Source organism: Oreochromis niloticus, linkage group LG13, assembly GCF_001858045.2.
Source record: "Oreochromis niloticus isolate F11D_XX linkage group LG13, O_niloticus_UMD_NMBU, whole genome shotgun sequence".
NCBI lineage: Eukaryota > Metazoa > Chordata > Actinopteri > Cichliformes > Cichlidae > Oreochromis > Oreochromis niloticus.
The window spans coordinates 23,425,788-23,444,032 of NC_031978.2; the positions used below are offsets into that span (position 1 = coordinate 23,425,788).

Here is an 18,245-nt window from a genome sequence, read left to right on the forward strand (position 1 = left end):
TGTACCTTGCAGCTACTCGGAACGTTTTTGCAAAGGAACAGAACACCAGAGAAGAAAATACAAACGCACAAACCGAAGATTTCTTTTAGCTGTTTTTCTCTGTTTTTCCTCTGACAAACTAAACTCTCTTTAGTTTGTACAGAATGTCAGATGAAGAGGAGGACTATATGTCTGATGCATTTCTTAGCCAACTGTAAGTGTTTTGGCTCTGGTGTTTACTGTAAAATGTTCATATTGACAACAATGTTCGGTCAGTGCTATGAAACTGTTGTTGAATGGAGTATATTCCGATATTGAGCTATAAAAACAAAGAAGCAGGGTGTCATTGCTCTCAGAATAGTTGTCGGCATTTTTTTTACACCCTTGTAACGTTTTTCTTTGTCCCTCCGACTGTCAGTCAAGATGTGAAACCGGGAGTCAGCATGGTGAGGCGGGTAAAAGAAGCAATGAAGAGGGAGGAGAAGCAAAAGGAAAAGAATATAAAGAACCGTCAGAAGAGCTACAAGGAGCAGGAGAGCGAAAGCCGAGAAGCGGCTTTACAGAGCTCCATCAGCAATGAAAACAAAGGGTTTGCGCTTCTGCAGAAAATGGGCTACAAAGCTGGGCAAGGACTTGGGAAGCAGGGCAAGTTTGTTCTTCGCTAAATTGTGAATTTGCTTTGCATTTGTAGTGTGCACTGATGTTAATCTTTGTTACCCCTATAGGAGCAGGAAGAGTTGATCCAATTCCACTAAATATCAAAACAGGTAAGAAATTTTACTTTAAAATGAGTATTTAGTGATGTTGTGTGCAACCTAGCTGAATGATTGCAGCACTTTTCTGTTTATAATCAGACAGAGGGGGTATTGGAATGGAAGAGATGAAGAAAAGAAAAGCTGAAGAGGAACTGGAGCATTATAGGCAGAAAGTACGAGCCAAACAACAGAATGAGACCAAATCTCTGGAAGATTTCAGGTGAAGCATGCAGCTACCTCTAAACGTTGTCCCCTCCTATGATAAGTGTTTTATAGTCTGTGTTTGTAACCTTTTCTTTTTTTTGCGTTTTCAGGTCAAGAGTAAGGACGGAGAGAGAGGAGCGAAAGATTGAAGGAGACCTCAGGAAGAGTCAGCGAGCTTGCGAACAGCTTGACAGTCAAAAGGTGGAAAGAATTATGAGTATAGCTCCTTATGGATTCCTGCACATCACAGTGCTAGTGTTAGTAGCAGGTCTCTCTCTAATCAGTCTCTTTCCAGTGAAAGGAGGAAAATTACAGACCACTGACACAAAGTATTTCCTAGCTGAGGTTTCTTCTCATTACAGGGGATAAGTGTTCCAAGAGAAGACTGGTACTGGCCTAAAGCAAATGCTGATGAAGAGGACGACGGTCTTAAAGAAGAGGAGGAGGAGGAGGATGAAGAGGAGGTTACAGAACTCACTGTTAGTATTTTGTTTTAGAATATAATATGCATATCTATTTTATGAGAATAAAATCTGTTTAAATCAAAATTAATATATGTTATTAGCTATGTTTGCAGATGACATTTTATTTGTACTAGGAAGCAGGTTGAAGAGCCTGGAGAGGTGGATGCATGACCTGGAGACAGGAGGAATGAAAGACACTAGATGCAAGAAAGAATACGTGTGTGAATGAGAGGGAGATGGGTGAAGATGCAAACAGTGTTAGTGAAGGTAGATGGATTTAAACACCTGGTGTCAACCATCCAAAGCAACAAACAGTGCACAAGAGAGGTGGCGAAGAGAGTGTAGGGTGGAATGGGTTGAGACGAGTGTTGGGATATATTTTGTGACAGAGGGATAGCAGCAAGAGTAAAAGGAAAGATTTGCAAGATGTTGTAAGGAATGCTATAATGAATGGTTTAGAGATGGTAGAATTGACGAAAAGAAAGAGTTCTAATCCTGAGCACATCAGAGGGACAGCTCAGGTTGAGCAGTTTGGAGACAAATCTAGGGGGGGGGGGGCTGAGAAGGTTTGGATATGTGCTGAGAAGGGAGAGTGGATATATTGAACAAGGAGTGTGGAAGATGAAGCTGCCAGGCAGGAGGAAAATGAGAAGACCACAGAGCAGGTTCATTGATGTAGTGAAGAACTGGCAAAAGGCTGGTGAGATGGAGGCAGATGATCCAGTGTGGTGACCCCTAAATTAAACAGGCGAAAGAAGAATATTTTTCATCATTTTGGCATAAAAACTTGTTACCATCTTGTAAATAAAGGACCAGAGTACACTGTTTTGATATACTGAAAAATATAAATTCATGTCATAGGATTTGAATTAAATGTGATATGTGGTTCTCTGTTGCAGTCTTTTGATAAACTACAAATTTTGACATCCTATTTGAGAGGAGTCCATTTTTATTGCATATGGTGTGGGACCACCTATAATGGTAAGTGTGATATCAATAGGCTACAGCGCAATTTGTTTCTTTGTTTGTATCGCCATTGCTCCTACTGCATCTATGTAATGTTTTCTTTTCTGTTTTACAGATGAAGAGGACTTGTGCTCTAATTGTCCTGGAGATACAGCAGCAGACCATGAATGAATACAATCAAAACTAGTGTCACAAGCTTACAGTTGTTGTTTTTTGTTTTGATATTTTTTTTAAAGTTAAAAATGTTTGATCATGAAAACATTAGGTCTATGTGTGAGTGGGGAAAAAGCATTTTGGTATGTGCTCATCAGAATACAAGAAGCAGCCAAGGAAATAAAGTGATCAGAACTGAAATGCCGTTTTTTTTCTATCATCCAGTTTTAATCTGCTGTCCATCAATGAAAGATCATCAGATTTTTATTTGTTTGATACAGTCTTTGGGGTTTTTTGTTGTTGTTGTTGTTGTTGTTGTTGTTGTTGTTGTTGTTTGTTTGTTTGTTCCATAAATTAGGATGCCTTTCAATATTTATATTTTTTAAAGCCGAATACAAATTGTATTACATATTCCAAGATTATTTGTGTACATCTGTCTTCATTAAACGTTTTACGTTTTACTCTTCTCTCTATTGCAATTTTGAGTTTCCTTATATTTTATGATTAGTTGTGAGTTTATATCAGCCATACTTGTTTTCATCACTATTACTTTGAAAGGCTCCAACAGGGCAAAAATATAAATTTTAATGTCTTAAATGTTAATTAATATTTGGTTAATATGGCTGGGATAAAAGGACATCTGCGCCTTTTGGGGCATAAAGTTGCTGCAACGTGTTTGTTTCTTAAGAACTGCATCTCCCGTGAACCTTAGCGATGGAATTGAGTGACTAATACATTGGGACATGTAGTCTTCGTTGATAAGCTACGTAAACGGGAACAGAAAATGCAAGCATATGTTACTGAAGTTAAAATGTCGAGCTTTAACATTAGCTACGCTACAAAAAAGTCTCATAATGACAAATCTAACAGCTACTCAGCAAAAACAACATAATTTCTGCTCACGGTTTTTCCATACTTTAACTTTCCCTGGTGTTGCGCTTTATTTAGATATCTTCCACTTAATCCAACCAGTTTCAAACCATTAAAAAAACATGATAATGATGATGATGTTATAGAATAACTGCTTTAATGAACAAATTGTGTCTGCCATATCTGACATCACGTGAAGGCACCGTATGACGTTTACAGAGAAAACGAAACTTACGGCGTGGAAAAGGAAAACGGATACCATGTTTTATTATGAGAGTTGTAGGCTTTTCTCTATTTTTATGTATTTTGAGTAAATATTCCAACTGCCGACAAACATAGGATGGAAAACTACGTAGCTAACCTAAACGAGTATGCACAGAAGCAGCGGCTGGTGCTGCAGTTTGAGGAGGTTGGAGCTGCTGGCCCTGACCACATCAAAACGTAAGTTGAGCACAAGTCAGATCTGCGACCTGGAAAGCCGCGCAGTGTAGGATTTGGAGACATCTGTGTGTTTTGGTTGGACTTTTTTTCAATGAAAGTGTTGTCCGCACGTTGAAATCTAGGTTCCAATCTGGTGATTACCAGCCACCAGATGCACGTTTGTGGACGGTAGGTGTAGTCTACACGTTGTTTTTAGGACATTTACTGTCCGCAGGTATGTTGATCCCGTGGCATTTTACTAGTGAGCTGTTTCTACAGATAAACTAACTATCACTCTGAGGAAATAGTAATATTTAGTTCGTTTACCACTAATCTTAAAATAGTACTTAAACCTTTCTACGACAAAACAAAAACAAAACAAAACAGTACATCACGTTATTACAATAAAAAACAACTTTATACTCGCACCCCAGCACCTGTACTTAGCAGATGAGAGTATGTAAGGCTCTATGATGTCACAGCAGAGGAAATTTAGTTTCCCACAACACTGATTATGATTGTGTACAGATTCATGTGTGCCCATGTGCCACACAGATTAGAATCAGTCCATCAATCAGTCAATTAAAGTGTAAAAAGCATACCTGTCCACAGAATCAAGATTGGGTAAGATTAAGATAACCTTTATTAGTCCCACACGTGGGAAATTTATACACCTGCACAAGGCTGAAATGGGCTACAAGACCATCAGCGAGAAGCTTTGCTGTGAAGGTGACAATTGTTGGTGTGATTATTCATAAATGGAAGAAATATAAAATTGATCATCAGTCACCCTCATTCTGGAGCTGCATGCAAGATCTTGCCTCATGGGCGGAGGACGATCATGAGAAAGGTGGTGGATCAGCCCAAAACTATCTTGTTAAAGATCTGAAAGCAGTTTGAAGTAGAGTCACCAAGAAAACCATTGGTAACACATTACGCTGCAATGGATTAAAATCTTGAATTGCCTGCAGAGCCCACATGATCAAAAAAGTTGCATGTACAGGCTGGTCTTAGGTTTGCCAGTGAACATGTAAATGATTCAGATAAGGCTTTGAGAGATTGTGCTGTGGTCAGATAAGGCAAAATCCACCTCTCAAGCCACAGTGTTTCAAGGAAGAGAAATGCTGAGTATGACCATAATAACACCATCCCCACAGTCAAGCATGGAAGTGGAGAAATTTATGCTTTGGGACTGTTTTTCTGCTAAGGGGCCAGGATGACTTCACTGCATTAAGAGGACAGTGTACCTCTTTCCCTCAGCCAGAAAACTGAGGATGGTTTATGGATGGGCCTTCCATCACGACAGTGACACAAAACATACCGTCAAGGCAAGAAAGGAGCGGCTAAAAAAGAAGCACATTAAGGTCAAGGGGTGTCCTAGCCAGACTTCAGACCTCAGTCCTATAGAAAATCTGTGGAGGGGTGATGAAGGATTTAGAGTGTTTCTATTATGAGGATTGAGCCAGACCCCCCCCCTGAAAGTGCAAACCTACAAGAAATGTCATAATTTTGTGCTCACCAATAAGAGTTTCTCCACAAAATACCAAATCATGTTTTGCTCAGGTATAATGACATGCAAATCAATATAAAACTTTAATGAAATGCGGGGGTTTTCATGTGGAATTTTGGTTGATATTTTGTCTCTCTCCATTAAAATGAAGTTTTTATCCATGAAATGTTTTCCTCCACTTTACAGCTACAGTCACACCAGACTGATGCACTGTCTTGTCTGACAGAGTTCTTCCATTTGTTTTATAGATTTACTATTAGAGTTGTTCTGAATGGTAAAGCCTATCCTGACGGTGTTGGAAAGAACAAGAAGGAAGCCAAGCAGAACGCTGCTAAAAATGCCTTGGCGGGCTTGTTGGAGGAATCAGCTGATACTGTAAGATCATTGCACCATTGTATTCACTCACTGTATGTGTGGATATTTGTTTTAATCTGCTGTGTGTTTGTTGGTTACAAACAGACAGAAAATGCTGCAGAAGTTTCTAATACATCAGTTCATCAGAGAAGTGTCAGTAACGTCAAGTACACCTGCTGGCTCAATGAGTATGGTCAAAGGAACAGGGTGATTGTAAGGCCCGTGGAGGCTACCAGACCTGGACCAAATAATGATAATCAGTAAGTCTACATGATGCATCTAGTTTTGACTGTAGATGTGAATAATCTATTTGAAATCTATTTAATATTTTTCTTTTAATGTTAGATGGTGTAACTTTTTTGTTGGTGACAAGGAGTACCCGGCAGCTTCCGGGAAAACAAGAAGGGAAGCTAAGGAGGAAGCAGCCAAGCTTGTATATCACGATATATGTGGCACTTTAGAGGTAACTCATGAAACATACTGTTTTATACTGACTGACTTGACGTCACAGAAAACTGGAGAAATTCAAGAGAGAATTTGAAATGATTGTTTAAATATTTTCATGCATGTTCTAGTAGCATGTTGTTCACTTGTTGTACTTGTTGTATTCCAGACTGGAGATGAGAATGACATTTTCACATCAAGTCAGCAAAAGGAGGAAACGAAACAAAATATTCCAGATGTCTGGTGAGTTGAAACAGTGTTTCTTTTTGACGCTTTATCTTTTGTAAACTATGTATTGTTTAAAGTGGTTGAAGTTTCAGTTTGTATGTGTATGGAGATTACCCAAATGCACCACTGAACGACACAGGAAATCATTCCTGCCTCTGTATCGCTCTGCACAACTCCCCCATCTAAGTTTTACGGTTTGCAGTACAATTTTAACCATATATGTTTAATTTGTGTTATATACTGAGATTTTTATAATTGAGCTATTTGTTATATTTTTTAACTTAATATATTGTGATGGATTTATTGTAAGATATTGTATTATTTAATTTAGTTTCGTTAGTTGCTGCTCTAACTGCTCTAAAAGTATTCTGATTCTGATTTTGTCTTTGATATTGCAGCGATCAGATGAAGAGTTTGACTGTGAGGGCTAAAGACAAGAATTTTATAGAGTCAAATTTCATAGGTCTTGTCAACCACTACTGTCAGAAAACATCCCGCTCCCACACATTTATTGAAGAGAAAATATGTGGACCGCCTCATAATCGACAGTGAGTATGACTGAACCTTTAATAGGCATCGCAGGCTCTCTTGATGGATGTTTTATTGCAAGCAGTTAACTTATGGTTTCACTTTTTCATAACAGATTTTTCTACAAATTAGTAATCAACAAAAAGGAATACCCTGTGGGTGAAGGTAAGAGTGCCAAGGAAGCCAAACAAAATGCAGCTCGGCTGGCCTGGGCTGCTCTTCAGGAACAGTCAGACTGGGACAGCAAGGTATTTAACATGTTCTGCTCTTTTGATGTGAAATATTTTGGCCACCTCATTGACTATTTAGTGACCGGTGAAACCCTGATACATTAAGAATTAAGTGTGCTGAAAGATCTCAATACTTTTATTTTATGCCCAACTCAGTGCATTTTTACCTTCCATCAGTCACTGCTTTATTCCCATCCCCTGTACGGGTGAGGAAGTCCTTGGCTTCGGCCATCATGGCTAGATGTCTCAGAACATACCTATGTCATTTCCAATGGAAAGTATTTCGCTTGAAAAGTTCATTCAGTATCAGGCCACTTTTGATTTCCTGATAGTACTGACTATGCTATGATAATGTGCCTGTGGGATTCTGCTTCCCATCTTCTTGACAGTCTCATTTAGGGACTCCATCATCTTCACTGCTGCCATGTCCTTTGCAAGGTATCAAGGATGTCTAGGATACTCTCAAACTACATACAAAGGATACAAAGCAACTTTATGCCACTGCTTTATAGAAAATATGTGTGACCCAAACAATAGTTGTTGTTAGGCTGGGTGAACCTGTGTAGTCATCTGTGGTTGGTTGTTGCCACAGATGTATATCACTGTTATTTAAGTGTGTCAGAATTAAAGATTTGCTGTCATCATGGGCATCCAGAGTCCACAGGGATGAATAATGACAAGAAAACTAAGATCCTCGTGGACTGCTAAATCTGAAAAGAAAAAAAGACTAGGACTTAGCAACATAGTGCAAAATTTCTTCAAGGTATGAGAATAAATTCAGTTGTTTAAATTATTCACAAATTATGGGATAAGAAATAACAACTAACAAAAAGTCCCGTTACCAGAACCGTGGCCCTCTGCCAACATGACAACTGTGAGTAAAAGAGGGTGCATTCCTTAAATAAGTCTGATCTATTAAACTCCATAAGGAAATGAACAGGTGACAAAAGAAGGAAGAAAAAAGGATGTGAGATAGGTGAAAATGAAAATAAATAGTTCTCTTTGCAATAATTACATTTTTAAGCATATTAGGTGAAATAAAATCCTATAAAAATAACAAACCTCTTTCTTTGTGTTTTCAGGTAAATGCTAGGTCAGCAGAAGATGGTGCCAAGTCCTTCACTTCACCAAGCACACTGTGAGGCACTCACTGAGCACTATAACCATAAAAATGGTAAATATAATGCTGAGAATACCTACTAATGTCTCATTGCATTCTTCAAGGGACTCTGGTCATCCAAAATCAACCAGCATTGCAACAAGTAAAAGTGACTCAGTTGTTTTCGTCGAGTCATCAAACCCTCCCAAGGAGCAGGTCTGTTGTTTCCTATGAATTTCAGTTATGCTATGGTTCATCTGTTTGTAATGCTCCGCCTAATGTAGAAGCTATTTCATGTTTCTCAAACTTATTTTGTAAGTGAAATCTGCCCTTGATTATTCCAGCACTTGAAGGAGACAGATTGTTTTAGCATAAAGTAAAAGAGGACTTTGTACGGTTTTTCTTAAGTAATTAATGCAAAAATATAACTATTATTATTTTTCTGTTTGCCAATACTAAGGTTCAAAGTCCTGATGTAAAGCCCAAAATAAGGTAATTCAGCTTTTAACATCTACTTTAAAGTAGCATAATATTTTACCAGAGGTCATTGTTGATGTCCAATGATATTTTGTCTTGTTAGGATTGCAGCAAATTTCCCAAATGCTCACAAACACAGCAAAGAGGTAAATTATGAAGTGATTAATGATGTTAGCTTATTTTATTGGTTCGTATTCCAAATTTTAACTTTTATGTTATGACTTTCATTTAGGATATAATGCCCAATTTCAAAGTGAAGAGCACAAAAAATGGTCAGAATCAGAATACATCAGCCCCATCATTAAGGTACGAAGAATTAAATTCTGAAATTACATTGTGTGATGTTTTTTCACAGAGATATAATTGGGAAATTTGTGTTCCTTTTAACAGGTTTACATCAGAATACGACTCCATAGAGCGTCTTGGTAAAGGAGCCTTTGGTCGTGTTTTCAAAGCAAAACAGAAACTATTACAGAAGTATTATGCTATAAAAATTATCCGCTGCAGAGAGTAAGTCATGTAATTTATGGTGGTTTTTTTCTAATTATTGTGTATATGTTTTCATTAAAACTATAGGTTTATTGTTATTAACTTAATGTGGACTTTTCTTCTGTCACCTCTTGATCAGAAAAGCTCTACGAGAGGTGGTGACGTTGTCAGAACTCCATCACTCCAATATTGTTCGATACTACACATGTTGGCTGGAGGATTCGGAATACCAGCCAGAAAGTACAGCTGATAGTTGCAGTAGTTCACAGTAAGTCCGTTTGCATGTTAAAGTCCTTGCTGTACTTGACTTGTCGTTTAAGTCCAAATGCAATAGACATATCTTTCTTTTCTTGCAGTTCCTCCACTGATTCCTCTGTAAAGTACCTCTATATTCAGATGGAGCTGTGTGACACCAAAACACTTCGAGTGTGGATTGATGAGAAGAATGTTCAAAATGTTAAGAAGTCTCTGCGAGACTCCAAGAGAAGAGAAGAAAGCCTGAACATTGCCCAGCAAATAGTCACAGGAATCGAATACATTCACTCCAGGAAGTTCATCCACAGGGACTTGAAGGTGAGGCAGAAGAAATAATGACATCATTTATTTCATCATATAAGCCATAAAGCTACTTTTGTTTATTTATTTAGCCTGCCAACATCATGTTTGGACGGGAAGGAGAAGTGAAGATTGGAGACTTTGGTCTGGTCACTACTGAAAAAGATGACAATGCTGAGGATCTGATAGAGAGAACTGTGTACAAAGGAACCCCATCTTACATGGCTCCTGAGCAGGTGAGATCACCTGTATTGAGATTCCTCTGTAATAGATATAGCATTAATTTTGGCCCACGGAAATTCAAACTGCTTGAGTTCTGAACTTTTTTTTCCTTTGATCTTGTTTTATGACAGAAGAGCAAGCGCTCAACACTTTATGACCGAAAGGTGGACATATTTGCTTTTGGCCTGATATTTTTTGAACTCCTTTGGAATATCCCAGCTGGTGAAGAAAAGACCAGAGTGAGTTGTTCAGAGACACGTTTCACATTTTTCATGTTATTTAGTATTACTTTGTTGCTAATTAATTGTTTTGAGATCATTTTAAATCATCAGATCATCAGTTAGAACCTCCTGCTATGAAGAAATATTTTGGGAGCAGTTTATTGGCTTTGCAGCTGATGGACTGCTGTGGCCGATGTGATATGATGGGATAATGAATTACATTAGAACCTGTAAAACACATTACACAGCCATGTCATTCTCACTTATTTATATTGACTCTTAAACTCAAGATGTCTGCTGTTGACCTCAGTAAAGAAAAGGTTACTTTCTTCCGTGTTCAGAGATTTGCAGATGTTGGCAAAAGAGGGGCAACCCACAGGATGGTTCCATGAATGGATGTTTAAGCAAAGCAAAATACCCACTTAAAAAATGTCTGTTGGACAGGTTATTAGTTTTATCACACTAATTAAATGTGCTTTGTCTTTTTTAACCACTGTACGAATTACAGATTTGGGAAGATGCAAGGAACCAGAAATTTCCGCATGGATTTTCTACTCATTTTCACCAAGAGGTACAAAATGTGCCAAGTATTTTTCTTTGTGGGTAACTTTTATTATGGTCACTAACAGGGGTGTAGTTACAGCTGATATAAAGGCATTTGTAGTGTTACGTACAGATAAATTGTGAACTCTCAAAGAATCAGGAACTAGTTTTGTTCGCTTTGCTCATATATTAAAACACAGTCATGGATGTTAATTTATCGTGTTATTCTTGTTGTCAACATTATATCTTTGTATATATTCAACAGCTGTTTATAATCGCCAAACATGTGAATAATAAATACATATACTTGTTCTCCTTCTGTGCAAACTACTTATTTATTGTATAAGACGAAGTAATCAATTACAGGTACTCGTTACCATCACTATGCATGATGACATATTCTAGTGACCCCAAAATACCAATATACTAAAACATTTTTTAGCAATATTTATGTACAAACAACAACTTTCATGCAATGTATATGTAACATGTGTATATATATGTATGTGTATGTATATGTATATATGTATGTATATGTGTATATATATGTATGTATATGTGTATATATATGTATGTATGTGTGTATATATATATGTATGTATGTGTGTGTATATATATATGTGTATGTGTGTGTGTATATATATATATATATATCTATATATATATATATCTATATCTATATATATATATATCTATATCTATATATATATATATACATATAATATGTATATTGTCAGACATGCTGCTGGCATTTATCGATGTGATATCTCTCCTTTTTCTTGTGTTTTGTTGCAGAGCCAAATTATAAGGTCAATGCTGAGCATGAAACCAGAAGACCGACCAGAAGCAAGTAAACTTAAGAGTGATGTGGAAGAGTGCAAACGCTTGTTTATGCAGCTTAAAAATATGAAACGTCAGAGTAACACTGTCTGATCACTACAAGGAAGTACTAAAATCGTTTCTGTCATGATTTGTAATTCATCGTCATATCCCAAAGTACACGGAGGACCTTGAATGCACAAGGATGTGTCTTTTGATGACCTGATATTTTACTATCATACTATCACTGTGGAGTACGGTGTGGTACAGTACTTGAAGAAAACTGGAGAATGCAGCATGGATTGAATTGTTTACTTTGAACAAAGAATCATTTTGTAAGTTATAACTGTCAGTTGGTATGAAATAATCTATTTTAAATCTTGAAATGGTTCATTTCAGGTTGCACTAAACACTTTCTAGTAATAAAAATAAAGAAATCGACAACAGTCACTGATCTCCTGGACAGTTTCTATAATTGATGTACTTGTTTTATTAGGGGTGGTTATGTGCCCTATATATTTCATGTTTGGGGTGAAAAAATTGCGACGGAAGTTGCCCAATGGCCGGTTAGGTGCTTGGTTTCAATTTCATTAATTAAAACAGAAGTGGCTAATCAGCAGTATCAGGGAGCAAGAAGAAGACAAAATGTAATCTTGGGTGGTGAAGCGTTTTTGAGCCTTAACATGTGTGTGGGGGGGGAAGCCTAAGCAGGGATGAACCGTTTCTGAGCAGACACGATATTTGTGCACCGCCAATTTAAGTTTTTCTCACAGGAGCAGAGTCCTGCTGAGGCTCCAATGTTGCTTCAGAGCAAAAATGATCGCGACGGAAGTTGCCCAATGGCCGGTAGGTGCTCAGTTTCAGTTTCGTTTGTTATGATATGTTTAAAACCACGTAGGGCACGGGAACGATTTGAAGAAATCGAAACCTATAAATACTCAAGACCAGCGGAATAGAAAGTGGTCACTGAGACACTCCAAAGACAGGCGCAGAATTAAGATGGAAGGGGAGAAGAGATAAGGATCCTGAGCTTTTCACGGTCTTCTTATAGTTCTGCGCAACTTGCTGAGTCATTAATGATGGATACTGTAAACTACGTTGGTAAACTAAACGAATACGCACATAAATGGCACTCTGGAGTGAGTTACGAAGAAGTTGGCTCTGACGGACCGCCACATGATAAAGTGTAAGTTGAACTTTTCCGATATTAAATCTCCAATGAAGACAGTAATGGGCGAGGGTCTCTTCCAATTGGTGCGATGGTTGAAGTGGGGCTTCAGAGTCAAATAAAGTATTTAGTCATAGGTGTGTCAGTCAGAATGGCACTGCTTATGCTTAAAGTTTTAAGGTTATAACAGTGTATAAGATAGCAGATGATATTACTCGAAAAACAATACAAAAACAGTACAACATTGTACCATAAAGAAAACAATTTGAGTGAACATATATATATTCCTACTATTTCACAACGCAGTTTTTCACAAATTGCCAACAAATATCCTGTGGTTGGGGGGACAAGAGGTGGGGCTGGAGTTGGCAGAGTTGCAGATGCAAAGGTTTTCACTGGAAGTGACCAGAAAGGACAGTATTACAAATGAGTACATCAGAGGGAGAGCTCAGGTTAAGCAGTTTGGAGACAAAATTAGACAGGCAAGGCTGAAATGTCTTGGACGTGTGCAGATGAGGAAGATAGTGGATATACTGGACAACAGATCTGCCAGGCAGGAGGAAAACAGGAAGACCATAAAGAAGATTCGTGGATGTAGTGAGGGGCAACATGCAGAGGGTTGGTGTGATAGAAGTAGATATTTCTGACAGTGGGAGATGGACGCAGTTCGGAGGCTGCTCTTTAGTGCCCCCTAGAGATAGAGAGCACCCTGTAGGTTGATAATTTTCTTTTTCATCAGATGATGTGGCATCCTCTCATTCTTACCCAGTCCACATCAATATAAATATGCAGCATGGTTTTTTTCCCTTTAAGACCTGATGTTTTCAAATTGTTCCTATACTTTATTTGAGCAGTATATAACAAAACTCTCATGTCTTTACAGATTCAACCTGAGGGCAGTCATAGATGGTAAAGCCTACCCCAGTGGTGAGGGGAAGACCAAGAAGGAAGCAAAGCAAAATGCAGCAAAAAAGGCTCTGGAAAGCCTGTCTCAGCTTGGTCATCAGGACTCAGTGGAATCTGTAAGATAATGTTCGTTTTTGGTTGAGAGAAATGAAAAATCAATCTGGGCCAATTGTCTCTCTGATGTATTTCTTGTTATCTTGACAGAGAAACAATGCAGCAGAAGCTTCAGTTCAGGTGGTTCTTAGCTCTAAGGACACCAGCTTTACAGAGACAAATTTCATAGGCCTTGTCAACCACTATTGTCAGAAAACCAAACGCTCCCATTCATACGATGAAGTGGGGAGAGACGGCCCCTCTCACAAACCTCTGTGAGTATACCACAAACTCTCTAATCTGAATTGATCCTTCAGACACCAGCTCTGGACTGATGTTCAACAATATTAAACTGTCAAGGTAATGATCTAAACATTCCCGTTTTTTCACAACACAGTTTTTTCTACAAATTAAAAATTGATAACAAGGAATATCCTGTGGGTGAAGGGAAGAGCATCAAGGAAGCCAAACAGAATGCAGCAGAGTTAGCCTGGTCTGCTCTTCAGGAACAGTCAGACTGGGACAGCAAGGTATTTAACATGTTCTGCTGCCTTGATTTTAACAAACAAAAACATGAGAGTGGTAGATTGTTTAAAGACAATGCAGAATATAAACAGTAGTGACATTTTAATCAAATGCTTCCCTTTGGGTGAAATATGCATAAAATGAATGATGTTTATTGTTTTCTGTGTGTTTTAGGTGTCCATCAGGTCAACAGCATCTGAAGATGGTGCTTCACTTGTATCGTTGGCACAATTAGTTATACAGTAAGGCACTCACTGACACCACAACAGCATTATAACTATATAATAACGCTTTCAGTAGCTTGTACAGTGCAGGCTGTACAGTAAATGTATCTATCATCTTTTTCTAGGGATAACAGTGAATCATCATCACAATACACTGCAAGTAACTCATCAAACCCTTCTACGTCCCAGGTCTGTCCTATCATAATGAAAATAATAATGATAACAATAATCATCATCATAATAACAATAAAAACAAATGTTTTAAAAAAGAATAATAAACTCTTTTGTAAATATTCACATAATTCAAAGTACACTTTGCGATTGTGCAGCTATTTCCAGAAGATATTATAGTAGGCAACTCTGACTTACAATAGTAAAACGCAATAGTAGCAGAACCATGTTTATGTTTTATCGTGATGACAAATTTTTGCTGTAACAACAAATACTTGTTTATGCATTTTAGGCATCCTTTATATCATCTGAGTCTGAGACTAGCACATCTGTCAGGTACTCAACAAGAACTTAATTTTAAACCTCTTTAATAAAAGAGGACCACAGAAGTTTGTGAATAAGAACATAGCACGCTAATGATATCCCTCTTCTTTTCCCTCAGGGAGTCCATTGAGTCCTCGTCACAGGGCCTGACTACAGATAGAAGTGAATCAATAATATTCCAAAACTCATCAAACCCATCCACAGACCAGGTTTGTCATTTCTCATAACATTTAGTAAAAATATTGACACTCAAAGATTAAACGACATTCATTAAAGTCTGTAAATTAAAAAAAGCAATGTGACACTAGTGAGTATCATTAATCTTATCTCATCAATGGAAAGATGCGAGGTTAACGTTATATTCAGAGCAGGCCTTACAAATGGCACTCTGACCCTTCCATTTGTAATAGTCTTATTTACTGAGTTAGGACTTTTCCACATTTAAAACTATAAAATATCTTCACTTTATTCCCTAAGGATGCTGACAACAATGACAGCATTGAAAACAATACAAGGCAAACATCAGTCCAATCAAGGTATGAAAAGCCTTTTAACTGATGTACAATTACATGCAAGACATCACTTTTCATGCCTGAACAACATTGTATTTGCCTGCAGATTTCTGTCAGACTTCAACTCTATAGAGCGTCTCGGCAAAGGAGGCTTTGGTCGTGTTTACAGAGCAAAGAACATACTGCTGGATCAGTATCGTGCTGTAAAGATTGTCCACAGCACTGAGTAAGTATGTAGTGGTATTCAGCATACAAGCATCTCAGTAACAGATGCAATAAAAGACAGTTTGAGATATTTATTCAGTCATCTTTTGTTTAATTCTTTGATCAGAAAAGCTCTGCGAGAGGTTACAGCACTGTCAGAACTCCATCACAGAAACATTGTTAGATATTACAGCTGCTGGAGAGAGGATTGCAGATATGAAGATGACATGTCGACTTCTACTGACAGCTATTACCAGTAAGTTTTCTCTGCCTGTAAAATATGCTGTCCCTTTTTTGTTTTTAAATGACTATGAAGCTGACCTTTTAACTATATTCTTCTCTTCATAGATATAGGAGTAATTCACCTCCACAGTACCTCTATATTGAGATGGAGTTATGTGACTCCAAAACACTTAGAAAGTGGATAGAAGAAAAGAACGAAAACACTCCGCCAGACTCACAGAGAAGACAAAAAAGTCTGATCATCGCCCAGGAAATAGTCAGTGGAGTGGAATACATTCACTCCAAAGGCCTCATCCACAGGGACCTTAAGGTAAGCCTCTTAATCACCACAACACTACACTACCACTTTATCTGCACCATGATGTACTGCTGCTGTGTTCCAGTGTGCTGCCACTAAAAATCATTAGTTGCTGTGAACTAATTTAAATTGTTCAATTGTCAGCCTGAAAACATCATGTTTGGAAAAGACAAAGAGGTGAAGATCGGGGACTTTGGTCTCGTCACCAGTGAAAATGATTCCAATGATGAAAACCTGATGCAGAGAACAAAGAGGACAGGAACCAAGTCTTACATGGCTCCCGAACAAGTGAGATGTAGCATTTGTTTGTTCTGTAATGTGTCTTTAAAATTCATGTGTTTGAATGTTGTCGTTTTACAAGCTTAAACTCTGTTTGCTACTCTTAAATTTGCCCCCCAAATGCCTAGTGACCAGTCTTGCTGTTTTAATCACATTCTCCTTCTCCCTTCTTGAGTAATGTTATTATTTCAGTGGTAGTAGCAGCAGATTGCATATAATAGGGCAGTCAAAATGCATTGCAAGTGGGAGAATTATTATTTTAATTTACTTTTTACTTTTTCATCACACAAGAGCGGGACAAACTACGACCAGAAGGTGGATGTATTTGCTTTGGGGCTGATATTCTTTGAACTTTTTTGGAAGCTTTTCACAGTAAGGGAAAAAGTAGAGGTGAGTATGTTTCATAAACATAAGGCTACAACAAGGTCTAATTTTATTTTAAAAATTTGTGCCATAACTATGTTGTCATATTGCCTGGCCTGTGATTATAGTAGCTGATTTCTTGTGATAGTATAAAAGCTTGTTTAAAAAGTAGATTATTTGGAATGCTTAATAGATCATAGTTCAAAGTTTGTATTGTACACTAACATCCTCTTTTGTCCTCTTATCACTGCATAAATACCAGATTTGGCAAGATATCAGAAGCCAGAAATTCCCCAAAGAGTTCTCTGTGACCTTTCCCCAAGAGGTAGATTATCAAAACTCTTACTAGATACTATATTCATGAATAGATGTCCTAAGTTTTAGAAAATTAGTCGGTGGTCTGAACAAAACATAACTCAGTCATATTGTTGTTTCTTACAGATGAAAATAATTCAGTCAATGCTGTGTGCAAAGCCAGAAGAGCGGCCTGAAGCAAAACAGCTGAAGGCAGAGCTGGAGAAGTTCACTCAGACATCAAGTGTTAAGAAAAACATGCATCAGGAAAATCGAACTGTCTGAATTACAGATGGAGAGCTTCTGGAGAGCTTAGTCTTCTCATGTGTGTTTATAATGTTTAACGTTTATAATGACGTGGTTTAGTGCTAATGTGGTGGGGCTTAAGGCCTTGTGAGCAATCAAGGGCAGTTTTTTTTAATTGAATGAAACATGAACTCAAACTGTATCATGATTTTAGAAAAGAACTATTTATTCAAATCAGCCTCTTTGTGTAGGTGATTTGTTACTGTTGACCAGTGCATTCTTGAACGAGCTGGAGCATTATGCTGAATTACTATAATGGAAAGCACGCCATGTCTGGGAGAACCTTGAAAACGCTCCTTAACCTTTTTGACTTGATTCACACTCGATATGATTTGTTAACTTTTTTCTTTTCTTTTTTTCATTTTAATTATGATATTAATCAGAAACGTGTCATGTAATCATGGAAGAAGGGTCCTTAATATTGTATTCAGAGGGGATGGCATAATTTTAAAAAAGTGTTTAATAAACAGAACTCGTCTCTTAGAAGGTGCTTTGTTTGTCTCTCTTACTCAAGCCACCAGTATTTTTTTAACAAATAAAATATTATTTCCATCCTCTTCTACTTAACAGGGTCGCATGGGGCTGGAGCCTATCCCAGCTACCATAGTGCAAGAGTCTGGGTACATATCAGGAGAAACTTCATGCTTTGCTGAAGAGTGTTGTGTTGCTTGGTTGCAAAAACTGAGTCTGATTGAACTTTTTAGCTAGCTGATAACATTTTCCAAAGCCTCCACCAGTCCCAGGCGTCAGTGCAGTGGTCTCAGCAGTCTAGTAATATGGAAAACCATGGCTATACTGCAAAGAG

The 18,245-nt window shown here is 37.8% G+C and overlaps 3 protein-coding genes across 5 annotated transcripts; all 3 read left to right on the forward strand.

Moving 5' to 3' along the window:
- The first annotated feature begins 10 nt into the window (after positions 1 to 10).
- On the forward strand, positions 11 to 2,706 carry gpatch11 (G patch domain containing 11). The gene is made up of 8 exons (XM_003441033.5): positions 11 to 193; positions 398 to 624; positions 705 to 746; positions 834 to 954; positions 1,049 to 1,139; positions 1,301 to 1,417; positions 2,302 to 2,383; positions 2,484 to 2,706. Exons 1-8 carry the CDS (start codon positions 144 to 146, stop codon positions 2,537 to 2,539), a joined length of 786 nt encoding a protein of 261 aa, XP_003441081.1. The 5' UTR covers positions 11 to 143; the 3' UTR covers positions 2,540 to 2,706.
- Positions 2,707 to 3,607: 901 nt separating this feature from the next.
- On the forward strand, positions 3,608 to 11,980 carry eif2ak2 (eukaryotic translation initiation factor 2-alpha kinase 2). Its single transcript, XM_003441187.4, has 19 exons — positions 3,608 to 3,832; positions 5,570 to 5,696; positions 5,781 to 5,935; positions 6,021 to 6,138; positions 6,289 to 6,362; positions 6,746 to 6,895; positions 6,991 to 7,123; positions 8,188 to 8,243; positions 8,330 to 8,420; positions 8,665 to 8,696; positions 8,785 to 8,827; positions 8,914 to 8,987; positions 9,072 to 9,191; positions 9,310 to 9,438; positions 9,527 to 9,743; positions 9,818 to 9,961; positions 10,079 to 10,186; positions 10,677 to 10,739; positions 11,507 to 11,980. The coding sequence occupies exons 1-19, from the start codon at positions 3,732 to 3,734 to the stop codon at positions 11,642 to 11,644; spliced, it is 2,073 nt and encodes a 690-aa protein (XP_003441235.2). The 5' UTR covers positions 3,608 to 3,731; the 3' UTR covers positions 11,645 to 11,980.
- A 417-nt stretch (positions 11,981 to 12,397) lies between these two features.
- On the forward strand, positions 12,398 to 17,926 carry LOC100700343 (interferon-induced, double-stranded RNA-activated protein kinase). Of its 3 annotated transcripts, XM_019366706.2 has the most exons (17): positions 12,398 to 12,716; positions 13,582 to 13,720; positions 13,809 to 13,972; positions 14,095 to 14,227; positions 14,397 to 14,464; positions 14,572 to 14,635; positions 14,910 to 14,953; positions 15,060 to 15,104; positions 15,135 to 15,150; positions 15,419 to 15,477; positions 15,560 to 15,679; positions 15,785 to 15,913; positions 16,006 to 16,210; positions 16,343 to 16,486; positions 16,769 to 16,867; positions 17,103 to 17,165; positions 17,282 to 17,926. In XM_019366706.2, the coding sequence occupies exons 1-17, from the start codon at positions 12,607 to 12,609 to the stop codon at positions 17,417 to 17,419; spliced, it is 1,740 nt and encodes a 579-aa protein (XP_019222251.1). In that variant the 5' UTR covers positions 12,398 to 12,606; the 3' UTR covers positions 17,420 to 17,926. The 3 variants fall into 3 exon arrangements, with proteins under 3 accessions (XP_019222251.1, XP_025753067.1, XP_019222250.1); XM_025897282.1 differs by having other exon boundaries at positions 15,060 to 15,150; positions 16,012 to 16,210; XM_019366705.2 differs by having other exon boundaries at positions 12,400 to 12,716; positions 15,060 to 15,150.
- Positions 17,927 to 18,245: the final 319 nt, after the last annotated feature.

Excerpts from the sequence above, each read along its gene's own strand:
- gpatch11 (XM_003441033.5), top strand. The coding sequence starts at position 144 with ATGTCAGATGAAGAGGAGGACTATATGTCTGATGCATTTCTTAGCCAA. Across the intron at positions 747-833 it reads TCCACTAAATATCAAAACAG|ACAGAGGGGGTATTGGAATG; the intron begins GTAAGAAATTTT and ends GTTTATAATCAG. Across the intron at positions 1,140-1,300 it reads AACAGCTTGACAGTCAAAAG|GGGATAAGTGTTCCAAGAGA; the intron begins GTGGAAAGAATT and ends TTCTCATTACAG.
- eif2ak2 (XM_003441187.4), top strand. The coding sequence starts at position 3,732 with ATGGAAAACTACGTAGCTAACCTAAACGAGTATGCACAGAAGCAGCGG. Across the intron at positions 9,192-9,309 it reads AAAATTATCCGCTGCAGAGA|AAAAGCTCTACGAGAGGTGG; the intron begins GTAAGTCATGTA and ends CCTCTTGATCAG. Across the intron at positions 10,187-10,676 it reads CTGGTGAAGAAAAGACCAGA|ATTTGGGAAGATGCAAGGAA; the intron begins GTGAGTTGTTCA and ends TACGAATTACAG.
- LOC100700343 (XM_019366705.2), top strand. The coding sequence starts at position 12,607 with ATGATGGATACTGTAAACTACGTTGGTAAACTAAACGAATACGCACAT. Across the intron at positions 14,465-14,571 it reads TTGGCACAATTAGTTATACA|GGATAACAGTGAATCATCAT; the intron begins GTAAGGCACTCA and ends ATCTTTTTCTAG. Across the intron at positions 15,680-15,784 it reads AAGATTGTCCACAGCACTGA|AAAAGCTCTGCGAGAGGTTA; the intron begins GTAAGTATGTAG and ends TTCTTTGATCAG.